General features: G+C 39.4%; 1 protein-coding gene across 9 annotated transcripts in view; it reads right to left on the minus strand.

Annotated features, from left to right (window-relative positions):
- The window catches only part of CELF2 (CUGBP Elav-like family member 2), a 543,341-nt gene that overhangs the window by 40,976 nt on the left and 482,907 nt on the right, over positions 1-19,458 (minus strand). For all 9 annotated transcript variants that reach the window (XM_053977017.1, XM_053977018.1, XM_053977019.1 and 6 more), the window contains 3 exons: positions 10,446-10,525; positions 5,338-5,496; positions 3,144-3,207 (listed from right to left, as the gene is read on the minus strand). In XM_053977017.1, coding sequence (XP_053832992.1) covers positions 3,144-3,207; positions 5,338-5,496; positions 10,446-10,525 — 303 coding nt within the window. The remainder of the gene's footprint in view (positions 1-3,143; positions 3,208-5,337; positions 5,497-10,445; positions 10,526-19,458) is intronic.

The following is a 19,458-nucleotide window of genomic DNA, read 5'->3' on the forward strand; positions in this document are numbered from 1 at the left end:
GAAAGTTAAATGGCAAGCTACAGATTTTTGTCTCTCAAATTTCAGGATCTCAAATTTTCATTAAACCAGTTTCATGTTGTGCTTGGACTTCACACAATGCTGAATGTATAGCAGAGTCAGTTGGCTGCTACAGCAAGAACAGTGATCACTTTTAGACCTGGTGCTAAGTGTTTAATATCTATATGTTAGACAGTTCTTGAGAAAAATCCCCATTTTTCTTTGGATTGTATTCCCAGCTTACAAACAAACAAACAAACAAGCAAACTCCAATACTCATCAATCACAAACACCTAAAAATCCCACTCCACCAAAATCAAAGAACCACTGCTTTTGCAACATAAGAACTACCTTAACCAGTCTGAGGCATGATATTTAGAGGAATGGAATTTAAAACTGCACACTGAAGAGCAGTGTCTTTGCTCTGCTAGCAAAGAAAATTGCTTTGATTTAAGAAATAATATACTGAGCATAGCAAATAACTCTTCACATGTGCAGTGGGGTGTGTGCTATGCCCCTTCTGTTCTCTGCAGAGACAACACAAGCTTTAGCAGCACAAATAAACACTTGCAGCCCCTAATTTTGTACAATGGGGAGCTATATCAGAAGTCCTAATGTAGCAAACCGTGACTTCATCAAGATTTAAGCATAAAAGAGATGTTAGAGCCCTGACATGGAAGTAAGGGTGGAATTTCAATGGCTCATGTGGCTTTTGATCAAAGTTTTAGTGTCTGAATTACGTGGTAAGCACACCCATCGACTTCAAGGATAAAAGTTGCATCCCTCAAACACAAAGTTCAAAGAACTTGAAAGCTGCAATGACAGATCTTCTTTAGAACCTCACTCAATTGTGTCTGGATTTTATTCCTCACTTTGAAATGTTATATTAATAGGCAAACTACATGCAATATGGAATTACATATTAGATTCTTTTTTGTGAAATGAACCTGTACAGCTTAAGTTAAAAAACTCTAGGCCTTCACAAATGTTCAATGATAGCTTCAGCTGGTAATGCAAGCTCTTGCTGCAGACACAGGAGTACTTTCTATTCCTTTCATGAAACATAATACACAAATTGTTAATACCAGATGCACTGCATGACAGAGTACTGCCTGATTTCCAAGGAGAGGACATGAACTCTCAGTTCTAACAATGAAATAGTGCTTAGTCTTTGGCACTTTCATGTAGAGATGCAGCTTGGAGAACAATTTTGTATCACTAATTTTACCTTGAACATAAAGATTTACGAGTCACATGTTTTGGGGAAAGGAGTAAACTTCAAGCTGTTTTGATAACATGAATATAAGATATAAAATACATTTTTTTCCAAGAGAGGCAGTCAGTCATCAAATTATCCCACAGATGAGTGCATTAGCAATCTAATTTGCAGTTGAAAAAAGTATATCCCGCAAGTAACAATGATGTGCCACTATGATTTCTTAAGATGAGTTTCTCTCAGTCTCAAGACCATATGATTTTCAGAGAATAAATCACATCCTCGATTGAAAGCCCATCCTGGAAATACTTGACTAAAGTCCTTAGTTTCAACACAGTTCTTGAAAACAAAGCTGAATCTACACTAACAGTGAGAAATAGGCAACAAAAACTTCTAAGGCGCATATAATGTGATGGATATCACATTATTTTTCCTCAGTGTCCCAATTCTTTCATTTTGTAGACCTAACCTAATATGAAAACATTAAAACACAATCTTTGAGCTCAAAACCACTTCCAAAACTCCCAAGTATAAAACTGTTGCTGAACCGCTCTGTTCTGTTTATCATATTAAGATACATTATTTTGATGGAAAAAATGCTAGATTGCAAGAGTAACATAATAGAACCAGCAAGCACTGCCAGCAGGTCTGAGGAAGAGAGAATAATTCAGAGATATTGTCATCTGTAGGCCAATTTATATTGTCAGACAGCAGGTTCACATTATTCTCTGATGTCACTGCAATAATGGCATAATATAACGATTGAGCAAAGAATACCTGTGGGGTATAGCTATACAGTGTGGTATATATATACTTGTTAAAGTATTTCAGGCTTCCTTCAAAGCAGAACCAGAAGCAGCAAAAGACCAGGATTAAAAAAAGAATGAGAAATTGTGCTCATAAAGACTTCAGAATATTTTAGCCCTTGTTTTGTGATGATGAAGCAAGCGTAATGTTGTATTCAATTGATTTAGCGGGCTCATGATTAAAATAAACTAATGTAGCAATTTAGGGGTTTTGTGAGTCTTTCTTTTTTTTTCCCTGTAACAAGAAAAAAAAAAAGCTTTTTAACAGTTCCTCACGGCAGGCATAATGTGCATCTGTGCTCTGATTTACTGCACATGCTGCCTTCTCTAGCATCATGTTAAGTTAGGATATCAGCATGGTAGGTCACACAGTGGGAATGACCTTTTGCTAATCACTACACATCAGTTACTACTGGCACACAGCTCATTACTAAGAAACCCTCCAACTAGCTGGCTTTCAAATCCGCTCACACTTTGATTCTTTTTTCCTCTTTTCTTTCTTTCTTTTTTTTCCTCCAGACTGAAGATTATACTTTTACATAAAATCTCTGTTGTGTAATTTTGCCAACTAGGGTTCCAAAGTCAAAAAGGCACCCAGTTAATTTTCTGTGATTATAAAAGGAGCCTGAAAATTCATACTGAAGGTAGGCCTGTAATCTTGGGTTTCATTAAAAAGGTCAGAACATTTTTCCTCACCACATATTATTAAAATGTTTGAGGGCTGCCATTAATTTGATCTTTCAGGACACAGAAATCTCACTGGAAATTAGAATGTAATCCTACTGTTGCTTTCCTGACACTTTTCATAGGGCAGAATACGGCTGCAGGGACTAAGAGCTCTCCTGCAATTTACAATTGGTTACTTTGGCTAAATGGCAGGTGACTAATGCAAGACAAACTGTTTGCACAACCTGGGAGCACGGGGTTTAATTTCAGTTCTGAAAGAGGGGTGAAAGTGTTTCTATTGACACTGAACCATGAGCTGTCCCCTGCCAATACATCTGCCACATTTAATACACAACACGCCCCCCACCCCCTGACAATGTGATTATTAGAGGTACAGCGTTCAGTAGCTTAAGAATACAAAACACAGCAGGAGCAAAATGAGAGGGTTTTTAACTCACCGGCCATTTGCTGAATGCCGCTGAAGGCACCCAAGTTACTGGAGGAAGTTGCTTGCTGCAGGAGCTGCGAATGAACAACACAACACAGCAATCTAGCTGACAGTAATGTAACAAATGAAGATAAAACTAAAATGAGCTATCATTTCACATTTGGAATATTCCTGCTTTCCTTTACATTTATACAGTCTCTTGCTTCTGTCTGCTGTTGGAATGAACATCCCTAGAGTCAATGCTGTAAATCCATATTAATGTCTAATCTCTATTAAGAAACACAGAGACACAAGGGAAACTCAATAACATGGCTGCTTTAAAACAATTAATCAATTTATTCTTTTTAACAACCAGGTGTTAAATCTATTTAAACCAACATAGTGTGACTAATTACAACCCTCTGTAGTCTAGTAGTTACCATAACTCATCTCTGTCAATCATGGTCCATTCTCCCCACCCCTGTGAATTCAGTTTTTTCTTTATTATCTTTATGAATCAAGCACACAGATATTCATTAGACTGGTATTTGTATATATAGCAATTTAGCCTATCTCAGCATTAATTAGCCAACCTCAGTACTAATATATATTTTTAATTGCCAGGTAAATTGCTGTTTATATCACTATATCAAAACATTGTATACACACAAATGATGTATTTTTACATACACAATACATATATATGGGCACATCCATTTCATAGAATGGTTTGGTTTGGAAGGGACCTCAAAGTTCCTCTACTTCCAGCCACCCTGTCACAGGCAGGGACACCCTCCACTAGATCAGGTTGCTCAGAGCCCCATCCAGCTTGACCTTGAACACTTCCAGGGCTGGGGCAGCCTCAGCTTCTCTGGGTAACCTGTGCCACTCTCTCTCACCACCCTCAAAGGAAACAATTTCTTCTGAGTATCTCATCTAAACCTGCCCTCTCTCAGTTTAAAATCATTACCCCTTGTCCCATCACTAAATGCCCCTTTAAAAAGGCCCTCTCTAGCTTTGTCGGAGGCTCCCTTCAGGTATGGAAAACTCAAAGGTCCCAGAGGCTTCTCTTCTCCAGGCTAAACAGCCCCAACTCTTTCAGCCCTCCCTCCATAGTAGAAGTGCTTCAACCCTCTGATTGCCTTTTTGGCCTCCTCTGGACCTGCCCCAACAGGTCCATGTCTTTCCTGTACTGGGGGCTCCAGAGCTGGATGCAGCACTGCAGGTGGGGTCTCACGAGAGCAGAGGGACAGAAGCCCCTCCTTGACCTGCTGCCCACGGTGCTGGGGATGCAGCCCAGGACATGTTTGGCTTTCTGGGCTGGAAGCACACATTGACAGGTCATGTTAAGCTTCTCATCCACCAACAATTCCAAGTTCTCTTCAGGGCTGCTCTTGATCCATGCTTTTGTGCTTGGGATTGCCCTGATCCAGGATCAGGGCCTTGTACTTGGCCTTTTACTTAGTGAGGTTATATTTGTCTTGGAACCATGAGGAACCCCCAAGTTATCCAAAAGCTCCTCAACCAGACCTCCCAACTCCAAAGCCACAAAGGACAGAAGCTCCCTCTCAGCTGTGAAGAAGGGGAGCCTCTCTTGGCCATCCAGGACCAAAGACATGTGGCTGTGGATTTCAGATTTTCCAGCAGGGACAGCAGCTACCACCTGTTTCTCATCTTACAAATGAACTAAGGAAAAAGCCATTTTAAATTTATGGCTTTTCCTGGCCACATTTACTTTCTGTATAAGGGGATATGAACCATGCATGTTTAGCATTGACAGGACCATGCATTAAAGCAAAAGCCATTTCCAAATGAAAATGTGGAATTTTGATGATTGAACCACAACATTCTAGTTTAGAGGCTGCACCATATGGATATGGCCTCTAGAGTGTTCAGCTGCCTATCTGTCCTCCCCTAAGGAAGAACTTAAATTTTATTCCAGCTATAAAAAACAGACTCTAGCATTCAAAACCCCCAACAAAACTAATGGAATACAATTTTATTAACCGTGGAGGGGTTGGAACTAGGTGATCTTTAAGATCCCTTCCAACCCAAGCCTTTCTATGAATCTATTATTTGTTTTGCAGATAAACACACCTAGAAGAAGACACACAGTGTATCCTGGACAATTAGCAATTTACTGCAGGGAGTTTAGTAGAATTGATTTACCATGGTCCTAAAATAAATAGAGCATAATACAGCCACCACCCCTGAAATGAACTTACAGCTAGATATTGTGGTGTGAGTCCTCCAAGACCTGTGAGGTTTCCCCAAGTGGCAGTATTGAGCTGTTGCATCTGCTGAGCCAACTGCTGCTGCAAACGCCGCTGCTCCTTGTCCTTTTGGGTGTCAGCAAACTTCACCACGATTGGCGAAGAGCAGCCCTGTGGTTGGACAGATCGGGAAAGACAGAAGGGTTAAATCACACCGGGTCACCCTCGCCTCGTGAGCTGAGCCATGTCTTGTAGGGCCACTGGCCCTGGCACAACCAGATCGTTCACCCTCTCTGTGACTGGCACGTGTAGGACTGCAAGGACTAAGATCTTCAGGTTGTTAAGAAAAGAGGCTATGGAGAAATTATTGATTCCCCAGCTCTTTTTATAAAGCACCTTTCCTCAGGCTCTCTTTTCCTTCCAGCTATCCAAATTGCTGCCAGAGACAGCAAAGTGTACCAGTCCTCTTTAATTAAGCTTCACAGCTGATGAGATGGACGTGATGCTTTGTCTGCAGTCTGTTTTTGAGGCAGCGCCAAAGGGAGAGGTGTCCAACCTCCATGCTGCCAGGGACCACACAGCCAACACAGCCCTGCCACCACGGTCTGGCTGTGCCATCAGGCTCAGTGCAGCTGGTGTGCGCACCCTAAAGAGACCGGGAGCAGCAGATTTACCTCAGCACCCATTTACATCAGCGAGGCACTGGCCCTGTTCACACCAAGGACCCCCAGTCAATTCACCCACCTGCGGTCCGCTCCCGGGCACGCTTTGTATCAAGCACCCTTGAGATGTGAACAAAGGGCAGGATGCAGACCAAAAGGGACTAGTTCTGGTGATAGCAGCCCATTCCTGATTGACACCATTTCTTCTATTGCTTCTATCAGTCTCTTGTTACATGGTATGGCAAGGCTGTAAGATGCCTTAGGAAATAGGGAAGCTGTAAGAAAGAGCTAGAGGTCTGGTCTGCAGCCTATTCCTCACCCATGGCTGAGGGACCTTTGGGAAGAAGTTGGAGGTCACAGCCCAAATGGACTTTTGAGGAAAACTGGAATTTCCCTTGGACTTCGAATTGGCACTTCCTGGGCAAAGACACTGAGACAATGAGACGTGATTATGAAAGATGTCTCTGTTGATTTCTCTCTGTTTTTTTCCCTGCTAAGAAGAATTGTTTCATATTTTAACCTTTCAAGTCTTATTTTTTTTTCAGATCAAGAAAGCAAGCTATATACTGCAATGATTCAGTTCTTCAAATTAATTCAAGCATTTTATGAGTCATTGAAACTGTCAATCCATTTCATACTGCTTTTCAACCTCACAGCATCCAATGAATAACTTCCCTTGCCATGCTTTGTTATACTAATTTCTTGTCTAACTTCAATGTGAACACAATGGCAGGAGTGATAAGTGACTCAAGTCCAAGAAACACAGCAGTGCTTTATCCAAAGTGTAAAGCGTGGGATGCAGAGCAGGGTTCCACTTCACCTACTCTTCCCATGGCTGCTCTCACAACACTGTGAACATCTTCAGAAAAGTTCCTGTCCTCAATTTATTACAAAAAGCAGCCATGTACCTTTTCTCTGAAAAACCTCACACCAGGACAAGTGATAAAAATACTTCCAATCATCAGATAAAATTATTAAATAAACAATAATAATAATAATAATAATAATAATAATAATAATAATAATAATAATATCTCTCATATAAAGATTCCCCATCAACACTGTTCCTTTAGAATTATCTTAGAAAATCATTGCTTGTGGTTTATTATTCCACCTCTGATTCTTTTCCTCTGTGTTTCATTGTAAAAATGTCTTTTAGTGTTTCAGTGAGGAAGAAAGGAGATCCATAACACTCCAGCAATCAAATAAAGATTATGAAGGAGTCGGCTTGTTATACAATTACCTCTCTCTAGTGATTTTTATACTAATATTAAAAATAAGATCATTTAGAAAAAAAAGAAGAAAGAAAAAGGAGCCAGGGGGTAGAGCATGTGAGAGAGATTTTTCTGGTTTTGCTAATAAAAAAAAGCAAGCTGTTTCTATCTTATATGAGATACAAGTAACATTATTGGTAACACTGGGCTAAGAACAACTGGAACTTAGTGCCTTCTGACTGGATGTACAGGAGAATCAAGTATATTTCCAAAGAAATAGAAATGAATATCAAAGGAAGAAATATTATATGGTTAAGTTATTATAATAGAAATATTATAGAAATATTATATCGGTAGTTCAGCATTCAACACTACAGCTGACATATTTATGAATGCTTAAATGTTAGTAAATTGTATAAAAACAATATCTCTGCAATTTATGAATCTATAATTCATTTTTTCACTGGCTGCTCTATATTTCATCACTTCATCATTTTCAAGAAAGCAAACATTCTGAAGACTGAGATTATATCTAGCAAGTGGCTCTATATGAGAAAAGAGTTGTTATTATTGTATCAAATTTACTCCATGATAACAAATTAGTGTCTTCTATTGGTGCTGCATTTGAATGACTTAAACAAACAAACAAAAAAAAAACTTCATAGAAAAGAAATAGAAGAGCAAACACTTTAGAGCAGCGATTATATTTTAAAAATCAGTTGATTTAACCAGGTCAGTAAGTCAGGTGGAAAGAGCAAGAAGAGAATGCATTATTCTGTGAGACATGTTCATCTGGACTTAACAACCCCATTGTTCTTTCTTAGCCCTCTTTGAAAATTCATCTTGGTCAAAGATGCATGCTAAAGAACTGAAAATAATAAAAAAAGGAAAAAATCAAGCGACTGAGTAATCGAATAGTAATTGAGTTGAAACGCAATATCTTCCCCTAAGCCCACTTTTATTTGCAAAATAACATGAAACCAAAGTGTCCAAGGATGACTATTTCAGGCTGAGGTTTGACATGTAACTCTAGTCAACCCAATTTAACTTTTCACTAGAAGAGTATTGGCAAAAGTGAGCAAATATTTTTTTTTTTTGCCTACGGGGTGATTCTTGCTTTATGCACTTCTATTTCCTAGCTTGAGGGGAAGCTTCCAGCACAAACACAAGGTGCATCTCCCTTCCTCATTCAATAGCTTCATATTTCCATGCCATTCAGTGCCATTTTCTTCCCAACAGCTGGTGCTGCCTTCATATTTTTCTGTTGTCAGGTTGAGTCCCTCCTCCACTGAGATGGAGGGTGCACGGCTTCTTTCCAAGAAGGGACTCAGCCTAAGCTCAACTGATGCAAAGACCCAGATGTTCAAAGGGCAAAATAATTGGAATTGCCTTGCCAGTTTGGGGATCTCATTGATGATGTGTCTAAAGATGTTGAGAAGGATTTTGATCCAAGAGTAACTATTCTACAGAACTAATCTCATTAAGTATCCTGTCAAAATGCAGCCCCATTTGGAGTGCTGCATACAACAGAGCAGTGGGAGAATTTGTTTGGGAGGTGTTTTGTCTTTATTTTACCGTCTTCGGAAGTAGAGCTGTGTAAAATTCATTTTGCTAGATGGAAAAATACATTAAAACACATGGAAAATATAGGTAAAATACAGTATTACCAATAAATATTTCCTTCTTACTTGGAATCAAACCCAGTAAAACATATAGATCTGAATTAATGGAGCAGTGCACGGCAGACAAATTACTACAGGTATTATTGCAGAGACTCAAAGTGGCAGTTTTTTCACAATATACTATCAGACTGCATAGAGTGTGTAACAGCAGCTTTCTAGTAAAGATAATTTCATTTATTCTCATCTCATTGGCAGATTCTCAACTAAAACTGTATACCCAGGGTCTAAAAATGCATTGCACTGAAAAGAAAACACATTGATTATAAAAGAAGCTCAACCAAATTCAAATGTGATGTTTGGAAAGACAACAGCTTTGCAATGCTGATATCATTACTTGTACTATACAGGAAACAGTTAGTGACATTTTCATGCACTGGCTTGAATTTTATCTTCTCCTCCTCCTTGTCCTCTGTCCACCCTCCCACCCCTGATCTCCCCCCTTGGCTCGTTACACAAAGCAGCTCAACGACATGACGCAATAATGATTGTTTAGCACCCAGCATGCTTTGGGAGACTAGAGCATTGCAAAGGAAAATCACTGAGAGAAAAAAAAAATTGAAAGGTCCTGGTGGAAAAAGAAATAATAAAAAAAAAAAAAAAAAAAAAGAAGAAAAAAAGATACAAGTGCACATAACATCAATGCCACCTCTGAGAAAAATCATCACTACACGAAGATACAGTATACATAATACAGTATAACATGCACTCTCCAATGATAAGCTAGAAGATCCAGAGTAAGTAAAGATTTCATACTTGTGCGGTTTTTTGTGCAAAATTCTGAAAGACCATGACAAAAATCACAGACTGAAAAAAGTTTTGAGATTGCCAGACAAGCTGTGGCATTCAATAACCACTCCAATGACCTGATCGTTAGCCAACAGCTAAAGTCACATTGAGTGAACCAGCTTAAAGTTTTGAGTTGCTCATCATGATAAAATATGAGGCCATAGAGGCAGTTTGGAAGGGAATGAAGAGTGTTGCTTGTGAGGGGCCAGCCACGATGGTGCTCTGCAGGAAGTGCCACACTCCAATATGCTCTGTCATCATTAGCATTTTTATTGGCTACATGAAGAAGGCGAAATAATATTAACTTAAAGAGAGATTCTATTTGCAGAAAAACACATGCACTAGTAACTCAGTGTGGCCATGGTAAATCTCTTGAGCTTTTTCTCAGAGCAGTGCAAACCACAACACTTAGAAATCTATTTAAAAGAAACTAAGATTTTTCTTAGGGGGAATGTGTGTTAAAAATAGAGGTAATTTAATCATCAGAGATACTCTGAGTACAACTGAGGAGTGGTATTCATAGCATTTGTATTTTCTGCTGAATGCCACTGAAAACAGGATTGAGAGCTGTGTTTGGATACCACACAGCAGCCTTATTGTGCTCTTTTAGGTGATTGAGAAAAATAAAGCTTCACAAAGACAGGTAGAGTGAACTGGTAAAAAATTTAAATCTGTGATTGTCATGTGTCTGATCTGATCCAGGAGAGCATGGCTTTACCATTCGCAATCATTTGCACAAAGAAAACAAAGAAAGGGCAAATGATACAGTACTGTACCTCCATGGTCTGAGACTGGTGCATGGCTTTGATTGCATTCTGTGCCATTGCCCTTGTAGAAAATGTGACAAACGCACAGCCTGTGGGAACAAGGGGACAGGGAGCAGGAAAGACAAAAAACAACAAGACAAAAGGGTTGGACGCTTGTTAAACCAACACAGTCTACGAGAACGGCCACAAGACGACACTGTTCTCAGTAGTACATAAAAATAAACAACTTCTCTAGTTTATTTATTGACAGTGCTGACTTGCTAATCTGACCATAGATGAAAGAAAAAAAATTAGGTGGAGATGGGTGACAAGGAGGGTTTTTATTTAATTTTTTTGTTTGTTTTGCTTTGTTTTTCTATTTTGTTTGTTTGTTCTGTTTTGTTACTGTTTTTGTTCTTTAGCCACAGGGTTTGAAATAAATAAGGCTTTTATGGAGCCTTTGGATTGCATAGTTAAATCTATTCAGACCATGCATTAACAATTGCTTGCTCTGGCTTTTGTGTAGGTAAACTGTGGATAGTGAATAAATGTCGGCATCACTGACAGCTGAACTGAGAATTTAATAAAGGGGTCCATAACATCACAAATTACTGTGATGCACCAAGAAGTATCATACAAATAAGAATGAGAAAAACACCACTGTGTATCCTGTGACCATTTGTGAAAAGACTCAGACAAAATTCAGTAATGTAGGTTGAATCTCAACATTTAAGAAAATAACATTTTAAAAATAAAAATCCTTATGATATTTGTTTCTCCAAGTTCTAGGTACAAGTATAATTCTTTGATCCATGAAAGCTACTGCCAGCTTGAACAATTCTGAAGCTATATGCGTGAATAACTGAATAAAAATCACTCTTTTTTTTTCCCTCTTCAGCCTTTAAAATCATAATGAAAAGCCAGTAGGCTAATGCCTGGGCTATTTTCCCACCCTTTTACCATTGTCAGCCATACCTACACTGGGCATGGTGCAGGTCAACGTTTTCAGTGCATGACTCACTGCCCTTTTGGCTAATAAAAACATTGCCTCTTGAGATTTACATTTTATTCTTCATGCACCCTTGGGCATCTTAAAGAAAAAGACTGTGAAATTAATGCAGATTCAGGCTGATTTTGTAATAATACCATGGCACACTAAAAGCTTAGCTAAAGCAACACAGACTTATTTCACTTGTGATCTCTAATGACTTTAAAAGTGCATTGATTTTCAGCTCCCTTAGCCTTGCACAGTTTGAACTTAGGTTTCAGAGAATAATTTAGTGTTCCACTCAATTTCCTCAAAACATTATTATTATTACTACTTAAAAGATTTCCAAATGAAGCAGATCTAAGCACTGAGAGGCTAAAGCATATTGTCATTTTAGAGCTAATGCATGAAAGCTACATTCTGGCATCAAAAATACAATATTGTTGCCCCTGTGGCCAATGGGCAAAATAAACCATTTTGCAATCCAGCAAGCAACAGATTGTTTGGTTTATGCAAATCAATTTGAGGCATAGAATACCTTTTCTTTTTAGCTCTGTGTGTACCTGGTAAGATTATCAAGTCAAGACTGTATTCACATTTTAATCAAACAACAGTAAGAGAAAGCAATGCCTGATCATTACCCAAAAGCACTACATCTAGTCATGAAAATAAAGTCAATGCATTTTTGCATCATGCGGTATTTTTTTTCTCTTTAATGTAAAAGCCCTCGATTCAAAAGAACCTAAGCTAGCTCTGGCTGATAGATGAGCATCATAAAATCACAAATCAAAGTTCTTTTACCCAAACTTCACCACAGCATTGTGACTTTCTGTATTTCTTAGGTAACAAAACAGCTGATGATGTCTCACTACTGTTTAGCCACACTACATAATGCTATACTAGTCTTGTTCAGCAACATATTTCTGTCAAAGAATATGATGTAACAAAACAGCTTTCTGTACAGCAATCTAGACAAAATGTGAAGTAGAAGGGTAAATAATCTACAGTACTCTTCCTAGATTCCATATTGCTGCTGTGCACTAAAATTAAAGAGGCCCAAATTTACCATTCAGTCTCAAAGTAATCTCTCTTAATACCATTTCTGTTATTAGCATTATTCTTTTTTTGTCTTGCAAATTCAGTGGGGGATGAGCACAAATAGAGATATACTGGAGGGCAGGCAAGGAACCCCATGCAGAACCTTGAATAATATTGTTGATAATGGTCAAGAAACTGCTTCATTCACTTCTTTGGTTCTCACTATCCAGGAGTGTGTACTATAGTGACAATTACTGAATGGAGGTTTCAAATGCATGAGAAGCATGTAAAATGTCAACAAAAATCAGTAAGACACAGTTTATGCATTTATCACAATTTCTCCCCAGCAGTTCTGGTGTAAGTAACTTACTGAGAGATGTTGCAATTAGCAAGTCTCAAAAGAAATGTGAATCAGCAGAGAAATAAGGCTGCATTCCTCTCAAGACAAAGCAGACTTCCCTCCCTTGAGCTTTCTCTCTTTTTAACCACAGGGCTCAGCTGTTGGGTATTTTCAGTGCCCAGCACCACTGCAAAGCCTTCCTCCTCACTCCTCAGCCCAAAACCATTTGCATGGGTCTCGTTGCCTTTGTCATGGAGCAAAAGGACCTTTGTAGCAGATCTCTGTACCAATTTGAAATAAACTTGTTCTTTGGGCAAGGGGAATGCCTGATGAATGAGGTTATGCAGCTTGAATATGAGCGTTTGGAAGCAGCATTCCACAGAGAGGATGGGGCTGCATTTTAATTAGGGTTTGCCAGCCAGAGGCTACAAGGTTAAGTCCCCTTGTTATCTCCATTCAGCAGGCCATTTCCCACTGATAGACAGTGGCCATTTCCACCTTACCATTTATTGAGGTAAATTTCCAATTTACCTCAATAACATGGCAAAAATTCAGTAGAAAATATTATTTTTAAATTATTTGAAAACCCAGACTTTAAGAGGTTGCCATTAAGTGCCCCAATTAAACATTTGCTAATTTAACCATTCTTCCAGACATTGCTATGTGCACTCACATTCAAGGGTTACCAAATGTAGACACTCACACACAACATTTGTTTATTGATTATGTGTGCATATATATTTTATTGTGCATGGAATATGGGATCATATATATTTTATTATCTGTGAACTATGGACTCCTTTCCTTCATGACCAGACTGCCACACTGGATGGGAGCTTAGCCTATGTCATAGGATTTGGTCTATTTACCTCAATAATTTTGCATTTATAATTTAGGTGTTCAGAAAAAGCTGTTGTGAAATGCTTGTATTTACTGCCATGGTCAATGATTTTCCTCTGTGGGGCACATATGCACTGGAGGAGGATGGTTTAGTTGGGCATCTAGGATTTAATCAGAAGTTGGTGTCCAAGGACACTGGATTTCATTTCTTTATGTTTCTGAAGGATTAGGAAAAGCCTTTCCAGCACTCTCTCACTCACTGTGTCACATGGGTGCAGGTGGTCTTTTGGGAACACACTGCCAGCTCTAGGACGTAAATCACAATTAGAAGAGGACAGGACTAATCAGATTTCATGCCTTGTGGTGCAAGGAAACAAGAAAGATTTCTGTGGCCTCTTACCTCATCCTATGAAACACGGCATTGATTGGCGTGCCACGGAACAAGGTCTTCCCAACCCACAGCTACAAGCAAACTATTTCTGTTCTACCCCACCAATATTTAATTATTCCCTTCTTACTGGAGCTGTGGAGCTCTCTGCGAGGGAAAATATGGAGAGGGGGATATTTCTATAGCTAATGCCTCAAAATAACTTCAGTTTGTACAACCAACTACCTAGCTACACCAAAAAATAGATTGTTTTGTAAAAACAGCCAGCCTACAAGACATCTCACACTTATTTATCAGCTCTGGTTTCAAAATGTCAGGAATCACTGACATAAGGAAAAGGGGAGGGAGAAAGAAAATCTAAGAATTTTAGCTGCTTCTCCAAGGCTGCCTTCTCACCCCCTACAGAAGATAAATGAGTGACTGGGGAAGGGCTGCTGGAAGTAATTTCCTCCTGCAGGCAGAATTGGAGTAAGGCACCCAGCCTTGTCATGGGAGAAATTTTGGAGCCCATTATCACATCTGCCACGTTGGCTGAGAGAACATCTAAACTCACAGGCTTACTCCTTACCCCTCTCCCACCACAAACTGAAAGAGAATTCTGAAAATGCAGTCAAATGTGATAGGCCTCCTCCTTGACCCTGGCCACCCCAAACCTAGGGCTTGCTGCTTGAGTGACTGAATATTTGAAATATTTAAAAAAGCTCAGCGCTGCCCCATTTCAGCTCCTGCTTCATGTGATTCTTCTCATCTCAGGTTTTTCTAGAAGTGTCGAGAAACAGTCAGCAGTTCTTGCACAGCCTAACACAACATCAACTGCTGCGAGCTGCAAGTGAAGTAGAACATTTTTATGTATGGAAGCCTCAGGTAAGGTTCATACCTACACAAGAAACCTCCCTCATGAAACCACCACGGTCTACCAGAGGTTTTAAAATGAAGCCAAAGGGAGATGCAAAATGCAGAGACATTGTTTGGAAGTCTAAAAACATGGTTTTGACACAAAAGAAGACCCAAGAGATTTTCAAAGCCACCCAAGCAACTGCAGTGCTGTGTCAGTGCTGGCTGCGCAGCTGGTGCTGTAATGGTTGCACTACAGCTTCTCAGTACATTGTAAACAAGTTTTTCTTCAATTTCTGTAAAGCAACAAAAGTGAAAAGCTGCCAAATACTCCTGCAAGGAGTAGTTGGGATCCTCTGAGATGAAAGCTTCTATTTAAAGAAAAGATAAGGCTTGAATAAAAAGCTATGGAAATTGAAGTATTATTAAAATTAAGCTCTGTTGGGTTAAATGTTTCTAGCTGAGATTGAAAAATAGACTTTTCCTTTTCCTTTCCTGTGCTAATACAGCCCAGTCTGAAGGAAGGAGCATCCTGGAAAACAGCCTTCTAATGAAGACATCACAAAAAATCTGTCTTGGTGGCTAAAAAACATTTCATCTACAAACTAAATTGTACACCAAACTGTTTACTGTAGTGATATCTGGTTGTTAAGTATTACCTAAGACACACAACGACAGGTCTGAGACCAAGTGCAACAATTCAGTCTAAAGAAAATAATTTGAAAAAGTCACAGTGAAGCTCTTCAGTTTACGCATATCAGGCACATAAATGTATCAAGAGACACATCCTGTAACCATGTCTCAGCTCTTCAGCTCTGCTGATTTGACTGTTGACCAGATGACAGGTTGTAGATTTTAAATTTCCTGAAGTTCATGGTTCCCTCAAAGCATTTCTAATTGGACATTCAATTACTCACCCTGCAAAGTACAGACTTCAGTAAGTGGAATTTACACAAACCCAGAATTAAATGGGTACCAAAGACCATATTCTATAACTGTGCCTCGATGATCCTCTTGTTGGAATAAAGCCTCTTGCAAATTATTTCATTTCAGGATTGCCTCTTGGGAGGGATTGCTGCAAAACTGCAGTAATGGAAATCTGAGATGTAGTTATTGGCCAAAGGCCAGCAGAGACATTGGTCAGTTGGATGTGTTGCTTCCCTCCCAGCTGCAAAGAGTTTCAGCAAGGGAAAACAAAATTAAATGTGCCATGATGATTGGAAAAAATGAAAATGTTACCACATTGCAGCAAAAGGCCTAAGACACAGAGGTGCTTCTGAAGAGCTATTGAAAACACAGCACTTCCATGTCCTTGCTTCCCATCGCTTACTGCTGCACAATTCAGAAGGTGACCCCTAATCTAGGGTGTTCCCACAGCTGGCACTTCATGTTACTTTAGCTCAGAAAGGAGCAGTAAATATCCAGAGGAGAGAAAACCCCAGCATAAAAGTCCCTCACCTATCCTTCCCTGCAATTAATTTGATGCAAATACTAATTTTCTTTTACTAATTCATCAAGAAAATCCTTGAATCTGAAAGTTCTGAATGGATTTTCAAGAAATTAAATTGCCTCACCGTGGTGTAACTCGCTATTTAATTTCTAACCTGCTCTTAAAGCAAAGAAAGAATGAAAAAACAATCCTTGTAATCAATGTTTGCAGAAATGTTCACTTGTCCCATGTGCCTGGTGATGTTTTGTTAAAAAAATCATATAATTAGGAGCCTAGAAGATGTAGAAAAATGCATTTTGAGCTTTCTCACAATTTTCATGGTATATCCAACTCTCTCTACATGTTATTAGCAGGTTTTTTCAGTGCATGCTATTAACCCAGTTGACTTCTTTCTGGTATCTGATATATAAATCTGCACTTAGCAATACAGCAGAATAATTTGCTATGTGGTGCTCCTGTGATAAGGATAAGAGGATTTTTTTTTTTTTATTATCATTACGGATGGTAATAATTCCTAGAGTGATACAGAGATATTGATCCACTGATCTAAAAAAAGCATTTTACAAAGGCAGAAGAGCATTTTAAGCAACAGGATAACAGAGATGATGAGCGACCAACTCACCTATGGTCAATACAGCACATCAGTGGCACAGCTACACAGCTACAAATCAGACTTGGGGATTTCTGGCTATATTTGCACACTCCAGCTCTCATTGCCTGGCTTTCTGTGGTCATGTAGACATTACATAGTGCTGGGAGTAAGGAGGTCTGAAAGTTTCTCTAAGCCATTTACAATAAGTGATTTAAAATCTTAATCATCTGAGGCAGTTCACTTCTACTTTTTCATGATAATGAGGCTTAGCACATGATATCACAATCATGAATTTTTGTAAAGCATATTTAGCTCTTCAGAAGAAGTGCTGGATTAAACAACCCTGCAGGCTGAATCCTTCTCTTGGAATAATGAATACTGTACAGGAAGTGGCAAGCTTCTTTAGATAGTCCCATGAACCCTGCTCAAGAGGCGGCCAGCCTCTGTGGCTGTTGGGTCCCTGGGTTCTTTATCTCTACAGCCAACAGGGTATTTTTATTTTTTAATACCTTTCACAGCTAGGAATTACTTGCTGCCAGCCAGCTAATTTCACAGGGACTATCCCAGAGCCTTTGGAAGGCAATGCCTTATGGTTGGTGCCTATTGTAGCTGATTGAAATATAGTGAATTACAGGTATAAACAATGGTTATTTCTTAGATGCAGGAGTGAGTAACAATGGGGGAAAATGTGACTCAAGCCATAAAAAAGAATCTCAGTTTCTTTAAAATACTGCTCCACCACTGGAGTGCTATATCATTACTTTGGTCTCATTTTAGAGCTGATTTTCAAACAGCTGACAATAGGAATTTGGAGTGGAAAAGGTGATGGTCCATTTTCAGTAGTGACATCAATGTGTGTGACTTTATTAAAGTTCTGTCAGCTTTGGTGATGAACCAAATTCTGTCCTCTTGGTTAGGAACTACAATGAGCTCCATCTCTCTCCCCTTCTCCCTTTATCTAAGCACTTATATCACACTCATCACTAAGTGTTACATTTTCCCTTGATGCCACAGGACAGGATTTCTCCTTGCTACTGGAGCCCGTGTGGTACAATACAACCCTAAATCCTGCCTATGAGTGGCCAGCTGACTGTTTACGCTCCCAGTGGTAACATTGCTGATGTAGTGTAGCCATGGGCTAAAATGAAAGTCAACCAAAACATTTTTAGTCTTTACTAAATAAAAAAACTCAAACCCAAACCCAGTCTAAACCAAAACTGTTCTACAGAGCCGTGTAACATGGAGCTATTCCTTGCAACTATCTGCTGGTAATGCAGATTATTTGCCTGAACACTTTAAGAAAGCTTGAAAACTGGCATAAATACCAAGGAAGATACTGTTCAAGCTTTTTTTCATCTGAGATACCATGAGGTGTACTTGTTATGCAATTGAAAAGAGATACCAAACAGAGTTTACTGGACCACATTTCCATCTCACTGCTGTGAGCACTGAACTGAGCTCCTGAAGGCTCTGGCATGGCAAGGTCAGTGTTTTACTCAGACAGTGACTATTTTTCATTCACTCCCCCTCTGTGTCTAGGAGGGGAGCACATCTGGATGGGTGATGAGAAAATAAATTATATTTGTGGCAAAGGGAATTAACATCTTGGAAATGGTAACATGAATTAAAACTCATTAAGGATTGGAACCCTTTACAAAGATTTAATGGTGTAAATTCTCCCTTCTGAAGCAGTTTTTCACCTTGTGCTTTTTCAGTCAAGCTCCCTCCTCTGCAGATGTCCCTCAGCACTTTTCATTTCAACTGCAATACCAACCATTTTCACAACACTTTGCCTTCTCTCATGGAGTGGTGGTTTTGTGAAGCTGATAAAAATCTGCCTGAAAACCTGGTTGGTGCAGCTGAACCCATTTTGAAGTGTGAACATGGGTGTGTAGAAAGCAATTCGAGTTTAACAAGGCATGAGGCATGAGGGCATGATAGAATATCAGTCATGATTGTGACCGAAATGAACCCGAGCGGCACAGAGGATGCAGCTCTGCTGTGGTTACTGGTGTGTGACCTACCTGGACTGAGATCTTCAGTCTCCAGCAGGAGAGAACAGCACATTAACTGTACAGCTGTGCTGGCCAGCACACAACACTGCCCTGCCTGACACATTGGAGACGTGGCTTAGGAATTTCAGCTCCTGATTGTTGTGAGATTGCTGTTCACAGCAGAACAAAACTACCCCACCAACCCCACTTACTCTGTTGGATTTCATAATTAGCTTTTCTATGCTCCTTCTGTACTGAGTCTGTTGAATTAAAGCAAGTATGCAGTGGGACTTTTATGGATCCCAGGAAAGATCCATTTCTTTGTTGGGTGATGCTGACAAATCAATTAAATCTTTTTTTGGGGCTCAAAACATCTGATGTGCAGATCTTGTTATTTCAGCAGTTAATTAGCTCCTTTCCCACTTGTGTCTTCCATCATCCCTTCCTTGTGCTGCTCACACAATGAAATCAGCGAAAAATCAGAAATACTTATTTTGCCTCAGTGTTGTGTCTAGAAAGATAATGGCAACACTCAACTTCATCAGTAAACATTCCTTACTGAGCTGCAGGAACCAACTT

This window comes from Vidua macroura, chromosome 5, assembly GCF_024509145.1.
Source record: "Vidua macroura isolate BioBank_ID:100142 chromosome 5, ASM2450914v1, whole genome shotgun sequence".
NCBI lineage: Eukaryota > Metazoa > Chordata > Aves > Passeriformes > Viduidae > Vidua > Vidua macroura.